At 38.6% G+C, this 13,478-nt stretch overlaps 1 protein-coding gene across 1 annotated transcript; it reads right to left on the bottom strand.

The window, feature by feature from the left end:
- Positions 1-1,203: 1,203 nt before the first annotated feature.
- On the bottom strand, positions 1,204-13,125 carry TMEM175 (transmembrane protein 175). The gene is made up of 10 exons (XM_041395950.1): positions 12,961-13,125; positions 12,585-12,623; positions 11,378-11,475; positions 10,231-10,282; positions 9,340-9,375; positions 7,899-7,982; positions 7,095-7,259; positions 5,720-5,798; positions 3,909-4,050; positions 1,204-3,379 (listed from the first exon to the last, which is right to left on the bottom strand). The coding sequence occupies exons 1-10, from the start codon at positions 13,090-13,092 to the stop codon at positions 2,716-2,718; spliced, it is 1,491 nt and encodes a 496-aa protein (XP_041251884.1). The 5' UTR covers positions 13,093-13,125; the 3' UTR covers positions 1,204-2,715.
- Between the last annotated feature and the right edge of the window lie 353 nt (positions 13,126-13,478).

Below are 13,478 nucleotides of genomic sequence, written 5' to 3'. Positions count from 1 at the left end.
TTTTTTTTTTTTTTTTTTTTTTTTTTTTTTTTTTTTTGACATTAAAACCTGTGAGCCCTTTTAAAACAGATACTGGAAATCTTTTTTCACGGTCAGCGTGGTCAGGTATTGGCATAGGTTGGGCAGGGAGGTGGTGGAGTCACCATCCCTGGAGGTTCAGGAGGCATGAGGATCTGGTGCAGGGGATGTGTTTTAGTGCTCTGGGGGTTGCAGTGCACTGCTGGGCAAAGTGCAGATTCACGGCTGGACTGTATGATCTCTGTATGATACACGCTTAATGATTCCGTCATTAAGTGGTTATGGTGTCTCTGTGCAGCTGCTGAGTCTGACTGGACACAGACCTCCGCAACCAACCCATCTAGCCAGCCCTACCTTAAACTGGAGGGTTGGACTAGGTGGTCTTCAGAGGCCCCTTCCAATGACATCCGTTCTGTGGTTCTGGGATTGTAATTACTGTATGTCACTTTAATTTTCATAGATACAAAACCCTGTGGTCATTAGCAATTATATCAAAAACAGCTAGTTACAGTTATATTCGGGATAATCTTCCTACTTGAGAATGACAGAATTCAAATTAATGAAGTTTGTTTCTCAACAACTTAAAATGATGCTAAATGAGCTCTCTTTGTATAAAGTCTCATACCATGTTTGTCCTCAGGTTTAGGTTCTGAGATATTACCAAATTTGGATTGAATAATGCTATCTTGACTGCAAACAAAAATAAAATGGTTTGTTCTGCAGAACAAATTACTTATTTGTAAGTGGAGTAAACAAAAAACCCAGAAACAAACCAACCCAAAAAAACCAAACCAAACCAAACAACCAATGAACCAAACACACACACATACACACCTCAAAAAAACAAACAAAACCCCAAAAACCATTACTGAGCCAATACAGTGCCTTGTAATATTTATATATTGCTTTATACAAAGCATCCTTATAAACACTGAAATGAAACTCCTTGGCTAGATTCACTTTTTGGGTTTCATTCTCTTCAGGTACTATGAGAAGTAGAATCAACATTTCTTTACATCACATTATAAACATTTTAATGTTTTGTAAAAAAAAATCACAAAACTGCTGAGGTTGGAAGGGATCTTGGTGATCTTGTAGGCAAAACCCATCTAACATAATTTTAATTACCGATATCAACCTTAAAGTTCACCTACAGAGAAGAAATAAATGGCTTGAAGTTTTGGGTTTTTTCACTGATTGCTATTTATTACAAATACACATATTCACTACTTACTATGTGTCTGCTGCACATTAGAAACAAAACCATACAGAACCAAAAGTGCTTTTATTAAGTATCAGAAAAACTGCTATACACAACACAATGGAAGTAATTTAACCACAACTAGGTATAAATCCCCTTGAACAGCTGAACATACCCTTCACGAGAAATATGTAATATCCACAATGACATATCCGGTATCAAGGTGCTTCAAAACAAAAGCACAAGTGCTTTCAAGACTGATCTCAACTGAAACGAGATATCTGTTTTTCACCTACAATTTCTTCAGGCATATTTTGCCAATTATTTTTTTTAATCATGAACAACAAAATTCCCCAAATGCCTTAATTATGGCATTAAAGTTGTCAGGCACTAACATAATTCAAAATACAAATTAATCACTCTGCCAAAAGGAAATGTAATGGCTTCTAGGGCAGCCAGAGTTTAGATGATTCGAAAAGCACATTACTTATCCAGCTGTATGGAAAAAAAAAATAAATCAATCAACATTATTATGGACACATGATACCCTTAGCTGTCCACAACTCAGGAGAAAGCTCAATTCCCTCAACTCCCTCACCTGATTGTGGAACTCTCACACACTGCAGTCTCATACTCTCCTTGAATATGACACCATGCCTTCTGAATAACAGAAGGATGTTCCACTGCCAGACAAAAAATAGACACAAAAAGCCTGAGAAATTAAAACACTTCAGACGAGAAGTGTAGAACAGAAAAAACCTTACGTGTCATCACAGAGCTCTTTTCCCTCAGAAAATATCAAAGCTAGTTAAAACTTGGATGCAAAGCCACATGAATCTTCATTTGTTACACCCTTTTTAAAAAAAGATAGATATGGCCTTGAACTTGTGTTCAGATGGCTTGGAAGACTGCTATCACAATTGCAACTCCCATCTAAACTCACACAGAGCCACTCAAACACAGATTTCCAACTGCTATCCCCTGTTTGTGACTATGCAGAACAGACCATTGAAAAAAACCATTAAAAATTTAACATTGAAAAAAATTTAAAAAAATCCCCAAAAACAGTAACTTGTACACACATATGTTCTACTATGATGTAACATCCAGAAATCCAGATGTCTCCCTGTTTTCCATGCCTCACATTCTGTTACATAGAAGCTCAACCAGCTTCTGTATTTGGCTGCCATTTTCCTGGGTATCTGCATACTTCTGAATTGATCATTGCTGCTGTTACATGTCAAGCAGCATTTTTTTTCTATAAGGCAATCCTAAAAGAAGGGGAACATGCTTTTCTTTGCATCCCCTTTTTATCCAATATTTTCAATAGCAGATTTTGGAGAAAGGGTCTTGAGCATGGCCAGCTTAAACATAAATATGCCCCAGTTATGATCAATACAGGCTTTGGTTTACATCAGTATAATCCACACGCAAACATAATGTGAATCAGAGGAGCTGAAGTTGATCTCGTAACTTCACATGCACTGTGCGGAAATTTAGGACAGTGCTTCATTTGGAGACAAACATGCCTCGTCTTCTTCTAACAACACAACCTTCCGTCTGGAGAGAGACATCACAGACTTTAGGGCAGTTAAAGAAATTCTAACAAAAATGCGCAAGGCAAGAAAAGCAAACGGGATTACAATCTGCATAAGATGGAAAATTGCTGTGCTAAATTCACTTAACAAGCAAGTTAGAAAGAAGGCCCCCAGGCTTACGCAAGGGTAAAGAGCCAGCTTGGCAAACATGAAGGCATGCTCCTTACCACCATATCGAGCAAAGGCATGCAAAGTTTCCTCTTCACTGAGAAGGGCTGTAGTCCATATTGCAAACTGAAATATGCTGGCAAAGAAAGTGATAACACAGCTGACCTGAATGGCTTCTATTTCATTATGAGACTTTTCTGCAAATTCACTGGTCAGCTGGTATGCTAGTGGAAGCCCACCAATGAAAGCCAAGGAAAGTATGTTAAGCAGTCCCATTAACCGGGTAGCTTTTGTTACATAAAGGAAAAGAGAGTGATGGACAAACCACAGGAGACCAATTGTCACAAATGAGCCAAAGTAAGCAAGGTAGTTTGGCCCATATTCACTTAAAGCTTCAAGAAGACTGCCATGGAACTTCTCCTCAACTTCTCTGGGATCAGGAACATTGTCTTCACTGTGGAGAGAAAAATTACTGTTATAAAAATACATCTGGAGCAAGACAATTATGCTTCTTTGAGAAAGTAGTGAACAACAGGAATCCACTCTGTACTTCTCTTATTATAATTTAGAAACAGTGTTTCAATTAACAGCTCTGCAAAGAAATTATATATAAAAGGAAATCTGAATGCAGGCTGGCATTCCTTTGGGTTAATAAAGTTGCTACAGTGACTAAACAGCTTTTATTGATAGAAAGATTTCATCTGAAAAAGTAAATAAGCAAAAAAGGAAGCTTTGTTCTTCAAGACTCAACACCTCAACATGTATTACACACACTGATGATCATTACTGATGGAATGTGGGTGTTAGAAGTATCTTTGGTTTGTGCTCCGTGTCTTTCCAGAAAATCATACTTTAAAGTAACCACTGCAGATTTTGGGAGTCAAACACAACATCTGATTAATTTTATTTCCTCAAATATTACCTACAGACAAAAGTTTATATATTTAACAAGACGAAGTGTAAGAACCAGCACAAAGCCTTACCATATATCCAAAATTAGCAGGGTTGCTACAATGGCATAGACTCCATCACTGAATGCTTCTACTCGTTCCTTACTCAGAGGCTCACTGAGGTAAAATGTGAAGGTTTCTAAGCTATGATGTTCCTCCTCTTCACCTCTCTGACCTGGAAACAAATCCAGAGGTTTAATCATGAAAATAAGTATAAAATAAGGTAGTTTAACAACTACTGTGACCTCCTTTTCCCCCCATCTGCCTAAACTTTTCTTTAGACAAAAGGATGCCAGTCATCCATGCATGTCAGTCACACAATTTTTTCTGGCATATGTGCCTGTCCCTGAAATTTATGTTTCTTTCAAGACAAGTGCTTCAGGAACAAAAAAAAAATCTCTTTCCTTTATACTGCATGGCAAACAATTTCCACCAAGTGAATAATGACTCAAAGCTGTAATTGAACAAAACAAATGAGATGCTGTGCCTCAGGAAGCCCTAAGAGCTGCAGGGCCTCTATGACAGCTTGGAGAACTTAAGACTACATGGCAGTAAAAACCTGTCTTGAAAAAAACCATGGCAGCTGAACTGGGATGTTGAATGACCTCACTTAAAATAATTCAAGCCTTTTGTCAAAAGATGTAGCTCTTACAGGAAACGTCAAACACATCTCTAAATAATGAACTCAGAAGTGCCTAGCTAGTCAAAATACACTGCTTCAGGTATATATATAAAAGGTTAAGGTTCCACAGGAATGCAAAGCAGCTGTAATCACAAGAAATTCAATAAAGCTGTATTTCAGCCACCTGACAGGGTGAGAGGTAGAGACATAACATGACTGCAAACCACAGTGGCCCCATCACAATAAGCACGGACAATATTTGTATGTGTTTATTCTCAGGCTCTGAGAATCTAGATTCATCCTTTCAGAGCATTTCTGCTTCCCTGTTATTGCTGCCACATGGGGGAGCGAAGAGTATGCTCACATCTGCACTGGAAACAGACAGACTTGTACTAGTCTGAACAGCAGCAGTAGAAGTACAAAGGTGTTATTCTTCTGACCCAGCTTGGGAGTGTCAGCTCCAAAGACATTATCTGTTCAGTGGTTTTGTGGTCCCTCTCAGAGGGACGCTGCACCTTTCAGCCAAGTAGGTTTCATGATATCCCCTGCTCCTTTTATTTTAGCAATAGCAACCTCTTTCTCAGCAGGATTTAAGAGCAGCTCAGGTTGCTATGGTTGTGCAATTGTTACTCCTTAGACAAGGAGCACAGAAAGCACATGAGGGAAGGAAGCATGGGTTTAGGCTAACTTAAGACGTGTGAAGGCACCTCTTTAGATGATAGCAGTTAGATTAATGAGATGTAATACCCTGAACAGTTAACTATTGTGAGATAGTTTGATTTACAGGTGCAGTGTAGTGCTGTTTGAAAATATGTGACTATTCAGCATTGTGGGGAAGAAAGTGATAAAGGCATAGAGCTTGCTTCCTTATGTTCTTACATTTCCATGCTCCCTCTTGAGGAGGGAAAGGGGATAGATGGCCTGCAGCCTTCATTCATATACCTACGTGTGTCTGCATGCACTCACATTATCAGGACAAACCAGAAAGATTTTGCATCAGGAAATTATCTTTAAATGTGCTGTGCCTTACACACATCTCATCACAATTATGGGAAACTGGGGAGCAAGGGAGACATTGTTTAGAAGCACATCAATAAACCCTACAATCACTATGTTCCAAGACCGAAAATGAAAGCAGAACTGAAATTACTTCATTATGGGCTGTCTGCATAACATGTTGACAACCTAATCTAAACATATGCCTAGGAATTTTGTTACTCACCAAGAATTTTGTTTTTACACCATGTAATTAATCGAGTGAGATGCGGAAAAACTATTACAAGTCCAAGAAGTACGTAAGACTGTTGGAGAAGAAGATGAACAGTTTAAATATAGTTATCAAAATATAAATTACCTTCCAGATTTGATATGAAGCTATAACTCTCAGTCTTAGAACTAATAACATAGAGAAAAAGAAATCTTTGACTTGCAAAAAGAAAAAGGCTCAGTTGAAATGCTCATTCACTTCCTGAATAATGCATGTGGGACCAAATACTACTTTTTCCTAGCTAATACAGTACCAGTAATGAAGTAAACAAAAACAAGTAGGGAAATAATTCTCCTGACAAGAAGTACAGGAATAACTGCTTTGGAATTTGAGTAATTATCCCACATAACCCTTATGGGTTCTTCCAATTTGTGATACTCTAAGATTCTACTATTTGTGTCACAAAAACTACATTGGTGGGTCCTAAGTTGTTCACAGGCTTTGCACAGGTCTAAGCATAGGAGCAACTTGGAGACTAATTTCACCATTGTCAATATTAAAAACAACCAACCAAACTACAGTGAATGGAGTGAGGAAAAAGAGGAAAACATATTTTCAGATAAAATTAGGCCTTTTCGTGTTTGGACTCATAACTGCTCCTTTCATCAAGAGCAACCTGATTTCTCAAACTGATTTCAACAAACTTGGGGATATTGAAATACTGTCAATTCCTGTGGAATCTTTCTCAAAATTCAGTTAAATCCATCTTTTCCTAAAAAACAAGAGGAATGGAAGCTCAGGATATATTCAAAAACTAGATTTCAGCTCCGAGTAGGGGCTCCAGAAAAGAGTTAAAGCTATTAAGCAGCAGGAGCAACTCAAGGAGCAACTGACATCAAGATGAAAGAGAAAAAGGCTATGTAAAAACAGGCCTTAGCCAAAACTATTTGTTTTGAGATGCAGGTGGGCTAACTGGTCTCCCTTTTCTGTTTGCTCTTACATCCTAAGTTAGTGCAGCAATTGCATTCACTTTTCTTCAGTTTATGCAACATGGTGGTCATTTCACATAACCTTCTATATTACCACAACTACTTCTGATGCAAAAGACACTAACATAGAGTTTAGAAGACCTGCTTAAAACAAACAAAAAAAGCAGTCATAGCAAGAAATATTTTAGCAGAATATTCTTTTTCCACTACACAAACTCATGGATCAAGTTGCAGGTTGGTACATGTGAATAAATACATTCAATGCAAAAAACAACACCCTAGAACTAGCAATTGAGAAAGTGTGCATAATTAACACAGACATCACTATTTTCATACACAGTCCTAAAGACAGCTAATACAATCTGCTGCATCAAAGTTTTCTGTTAACTGAGAGAACTTACCAAAGGAATAAAGAAAAAAGAAAAGATGGCTGCTAAAAAGCATAAAATTGGTCCTCTTAGGATAATCTTTAAGATATGATGTTTATAGAAATTCTGATTTTCAGACTCCTGTATCTGTTGATTAAGTAAGTGTGGGTGACAGAATCCATACGCTACTATCACAGCCTGCAAGGAAAAGAGCATTACTGAACTTATTACATATAAATATATGAAGGATTTCAAACATAACACATAGAACTATAAATCAACATATTTTGAAACACTTTCAAGCTTATTCTTCACTCCCATATGGAAAGTCGGTCCTAGAAACTCTGAGATTTGACAATGCACTGCATGTGAAGATTTTAGTCTCCTCTGCAGTCTGTCATGACCTTTGATCCTTGATGAAGAGGAATGAAGACCTCTGTAATGAGGAATTAAAGCAACAAAGCACTGCACCAGGAGGAAAAGTGCTGCTGGACTTGAGACTGAAAGCCTGTATTCCCTCACCCACTGCTGCATGGCTCAGAAAGACATCAGTGGGAAAACTCAGTTGTTCTCTCCCCAAGACATTTTTACAAAGAGTGGGAAAGGAATTCAGTGAACATTGAGATCAGCTGATTTAGATGAATAAAACAGTTTCACGGGACAGTAAACTTTTGTCTTACATACAGGTACTGTATTATCATAATGGGCACAACTTTGAAAAAGAATGCTATACAAATAACATATTTAGCAATTTATGCCACTCACTAAGAAGCTTAATTTCAGTTCTACATAAGAAAGTCTATGTAAAAGTGAAAAGTAAATGGATAGCTCCAATACCTGTATAAGGCCAATGACAACAGCACAGACACTGAACAGGAAGATGCCAAAAGGTACCCCTGGAAAGGAGGCCATTAAGGAAAACTGGAAAAAATCAACAAGATCATGTACTTAATTAAGAAACAATGCAAGAATAACAGTAGAGAAATAGAAGCAGTCTTCATTCTGTATTGAAAATATTCATAAATCTACATAATAATTTGCATTTCATCATAATTCCATTAAATGCTATTTCTAGCCACAAATAATGCAGGCATCCCAACCAAAGGCATCTGGAGAGATGGTTTTGCTCTGACACTGACATTGCTCTGACTCTGGCACTGTGCTTCCATAATAATTACAGAGTGGCTTGTACCTGAGCATAAAGCTTAACTGGTTTTGGTTGACATGATGTCATAGTTGTGAAAATTCTTGATATTAGAATACCTTTTTGAATCTTTTATTTTGTCAACCTCCACGGCTCCCTGTTGTATTAATTTCTGCAGCTTCTTTAGGGGAGGATAAAAAAGGGAAAAAAAAAAGAAAAGTAGGGTGTAGTGTTAAGGTAGCATGGTCAGCTTTCCAAAAATAATTTCAGCTTTAAGGCAGAATGAAAAGTATGTTCTCTTGCTGATAAAGACTGTCTTACTGACCACAGCTTATTTTTTGCAGACTAAATGTAAGACATATATACCCACAGAGAAACAGGTGCCTGTCTTACACATACAACAGTCAAGATGCATTGTAAGCAACTGTTTTGTTCTGTTAATATAGTATTCACTTGCAAATATTCTTTTGAGGTCATTTGACCAAAACTTGTGCAGATTTTAAACATAAACCCTCAGCTGCCAGAATCAACCTTGCAGAGCAAGTAAGAAATGATACTACAAACTTGGTCTAAATTACAAAAGGAAGACGTCCTACCATATAAGGAGGAGTTTGAAACACAATTTATCTTACCAAAATTCTTATCAGATAACTTGAACCTTCTTTAATACATGTGCTTTTTTAAAAGAAATCATGGGAAGTTTTTTACCATGAGGGTGGTAAAACATTGGCATGGTTGCCCAGTCCCTGGAGACACACAAGGTGAGGCTGCATGAGGCTTTGAGAAATTTCAACTAGTTGAAGATGCTCCTAATCTTTGCAGGGGCTGGACTATAGGACCTTTAATGGCCCCTTCCAATGCAAACTATTCTACGATACTATGACTTTCCATAACTCTAATTTTTGTTTCTAGAATACCCATTTTCTGCCAGGTCTAAAACATGAAGTACTTGAACGTTATAAAATAGCTTCATGAGTTTTAAAGAAGCAACACTTAACTACCATAATAGATTCAGGGTTTATACTGTAAGAACATTTTCCTGGGTTTCTGAATACTTCGTTAAAGTCTTTCCAAATAAATGAAGAAACAAACAATTCAATTTAAACAAATGTCAGATTTTAGAAAATTACTTACTGTATATGGCAAGAAGGTTATGATCATCATACAAGCCTAAAACAGAAAAAAGCATTTTGAAACACTATGTATTTTCTGGACACATCTTCAATGAGGGCATTGCTCGCTTTGTATTTTACAAGGAAATCAAATGCTTGTGCTGCATAATGAAAAATACCCACATTTCTGAAGTTGCTCAGTTTTGACTACAACAAATGGCTGCTTTTGTACAAATCTTCCATGTTCTCTATTCAAATTGTACAAGCTTATTGCAGAAAACCCTACAGTCTTCTGTGTCTACCAATACCCCATGTAAAAGTTTTACTACGGTTTTTAAGACTTCTTTCTAAAGTAGCAATGCTAAATATACCACACCTTCTAAACAGTTGTTTCTGATTTGTCAAGAACATTAACAGCTGATTGTAAATATTTTGCATCTGAAAAAGCAAAATTAAAAAACCCAATCCAACAAACAAAAACATAAAGAAACAAATCGCTGTGAAAGCTACATTACGTAAGAATAAGATGCCTTAGGCTGTTCTTCTAAAATAATTTCCTTTAGTTTTATCTCATGGAGCTCCAACAGTGCTTTTATTAACAAAATTAGAATAACTGTGTGGTTGCATACCTTCAGAGAACAGAGTTTAAAACAACATTGCAAAATACTCAGTTCCCTCAGATGAACTTCAGACTAACCTGATGCAGTTTCTTCTGGTTTACAGTAAAACATTTGCAAGTTAAAAGCAAGTTATCTATCAATCAGTCACAGTGAAACTAAAGATCTTTGTATTTTCCTGACTTGGAAATATGTCAGAGTTATGCTATTTAATGTAGAAACTTTTGGATATTTAGAGACACACTTAAGTGACTGTATCTGCTTGTTAGCCATCCAGCTTGTCTGACAAGACTCACCAGATTTAGAAGAGCCAGGACATCATCTATATGTTCTATCACCTGAAACAACCTGTCAAGGTAAGGCAAAGTAAGGTTATCTTGAACAAGCCAACTCACAAAATATATTTTACAACACTACATATAAATTATACATTTATGATAGTATGGGGAAACCCAATTTCCTTTGCCACAGAATTAATACAAATATTCCAGGTGCCACCAAAACTCATGTAGCTCAAACATGAAAGTAATTTGTTAGAAAAATCTTAAAAGCAAGATACAATCAAGTACAATTATGGAGCAGTTATTAAGAACTTGGTTTCTATATGAATGGCAGAGTATTTTCAAAATTTTAAGGCTTAGAAAAATTTCTCCTGAAGAGACAGCACACAAAGAAAATACAAAGAAAAAGCTTTCCTTGCAAGCATCCCCAGATTTTGTAAATGAAATTCCTAATTCACAAAACTGTGACTTAGAATGAACAGCACCCATCACCCTCCACAAAACCCTGAGACTGTACTCTTTTATACTTTACTCTTTACTTATACAAGCAAAGAAAAGCACTGTGGTAAAGGAATGGATGTGAGGTATCAGCTTCAAATACTGAATTACAGGTTGCACGCCTTTATTGGCGTAGTGACATTTGAAATTTCAAAATTCAAACTAAAACTGCCCTGGTTCCAGTATGATGCCTGCATGCCAACTTCTTTTTACCACCAAGACATAGCAGGTGGGAGTGTCCACAGCTCTCTGAAGTACAGAATCTGCAATATTACAATTGACTTTGTGACAACTATTGCTGAGGACAGAGAGATGAGTTTTAGGCCAGATGTACTATACCAGTTCTTTGATTGTAGAGCATGCAAGTTACAAATTCATGTATTTTCAGCAGAATTAGAATTAGAAGTCTAATTCCATCTAGCCTTCAAGGTAAGATGAAAAGTAACTCTGAAAGATATATAATGCTTGTTTTTCTCTGTATGACTATGGCAGTGGTGTAAGAGTAGCTTTTCACTGCTAAGGGTAGCATTTATTTACATTGATTTTCTAATATTCAACAAAAAACAATTCAGAATTCTGGCAGCAAGACAGAAATACAACAGAGACATGGTTATCTGCTGCACTTTCTAGCTTTTGACTTTAAATTTAAACACTGTGTTCCTACCTTACATGAGCTGCCCATGCCACTGTGACTATTAAAAAGGTCATCAAGTAGACTGCAATTTTTGCTAGAAGAAGTTGCTGAACACTTTCACCTAATTTCTGAAACAGAAAGTGACACCCAAGGAAACAAAATATAAATGTTATGTTACAAAATTATTATCAACATCTGAAAAAGAGATGTACAGTAATGTAATGTATTTTTGGAAAATGCCTCCCAAGAATGCAGTTCCCATTCAACAATCTCTTTAGTACATTGCAGAGAAAATCGTTTATTAGGAACTTGTTAAGTAGGCTGAAATACAGCATTTGATGTATCAACACATTTCATCAAACTGTAAAAGGGCTTCCCAATGCTCTATTCACCTTTACTCATTTATGCATTCTCTCATCACTGTTACTATAGTAATGCATTTCAGAGGACTGGACACAATATGCCTCTTTTACTTTCACAGCACTGACTTCCATAGTAGAAGCATCGCAGAGGCTGCATGTGATGACTGTTAAACAGGAGAAAGGAGAGGGCTTAACCTCAGCAAATTTTGCAAATACCAATACAATGGCTTAAACAGACTCATACAGTATATTTGCTGTGTTACAGATCTCATCTGAGCTCCTTAAACTAAGATTTGGGTCTATTTAAGAGTAGAAAACTAAATAATGATAAAAGAAAAAACCTGTAAACTTTCTCAAATTATTAATGTTTCCTAAATTTCCTGGGTATTCTCAGAATTAATTTATTTTCCATAGTCTTCTTTTTCCAACTTTGTTTATTCAAATTACATTTATTAAGAACGTGACTTTAAAACTAGCATTCAGATTGTGCTATATAAATGGCTTCTCTCAGTGATGGTTTATTACCAAGAAGACCAGATCCTTTCTGAAAGATGTTTTGGTCAGATGGGCAATTCATCTCTCATAGAAAAGTAACTAGTTATAATATATGGCCTGCAACATATAGCTCATTCAGGCTGTATGTCACAACATCTGCATATAACACAAATCCCAACTTAAAAGTTTTACACCCAAAAATCACCAGCTCCTCGCCCTATGCGAAATTTATGTTAGGTTTTATGCTGCTCAATGGCTTCTGCTTTTGAAAGCCTGTAACTCGAAATGAAGCGGGCGTGCTAAACGAGGATGTTACGAGAGGAACGAGGATGTTACATCTACTTGCGAGGACACAAGAAACAACACACGGCACATGATACCTGGTCGGGATGTATTTTTGTGTGAGCCACCGGCAAAATCTGAAATAACAAAATGCTTTATTAGCACATGACGTCCTTTTCCTTGTTGAGCACTTCCCTAAAACCACACACCCTTCAGGAGCAGCTCTGGAAGTCACAGCCGCTCGCGGGCCGTGGCCCGGCCCGCCACGACCGGCGCTGCCGACCCCGCTCCGGGACGCCCGCCGACACATCGCGACAGCGGGGCGGGAGCGGAGCCGGCGGCACCGGCGGCCCCGCGGGGCGCCGGGCGGGCCGGACAAGCACGGCCGCCACCCGGAAAGCCGGGACTAGCCGCGGCTGCCCCAGGCTTCTCCCTCCCTCCCTCCCTCCCTCCCTCCCGCAGCCGGGCGCTCACCATCACGGTGGCGATGATGGACAGCAGCGCGTCGCTGTAGGCCAGCAGCCGGTGCGATGTCTGCGTGCTGCTGCCCGGCTCCGGCCCCATCCCCGGGCCGCGCTCCCGCGCCACGGCCCACGGAGCCGACATGGCCCCGTGCGCTCGGCGGCGGCGGGGGCGGTGCTTCCCCTCGCCTCAGAGGCGCGGGAGCCGCCCGCTGTCCCTGCGGGGCGGAGGAAGGCTGCTCGGAAACAATGCGGTGGATACCCGTGAGTGGTCGTGCCGCTGGGCGCCCAGCGGCTGAAGCGGCAGTCCCGCCTTTAAATGGCCTTGCAGTTCGCCTCTCCGTTTTGCATAACAACATCCTGAATCCAGTGACACTGACAGTGTGTTCTACATAGGACGAGTCAGGAAACATCAACAGAAGAGGAAAAGAAAGCATCACTCCTACAGAAGCAATTGATATTCCTCAAACAAATTCCCTTTTTTAAAATGGGAATAGCATGTCAGCAGTTGAGGGAGGGGATCCTGTCCCT

This window comes from Onychostruthus taczanowskii, unplaced genomic scaffold (genome assembly GCF_017590055.1).
Source record: "Onychostruthus taczanowskii isolate IOZ18803 unplaced genomic scaffold, ASM1759005v1 scaffold121, whole genome shotgun sequence".
NCBI classification, from domain to species: Eukaryota; Metazoa; Chordata; class Aves; order Passeriformes; family Passeridae; genus Onychostruthus; species Onychostruthus taczanowskii.
The sequence above is the reverse complement of the archived record's forward strand: the minus strand, read 5'-3'. Positions and strand labels throughout refer to the sequence as shown.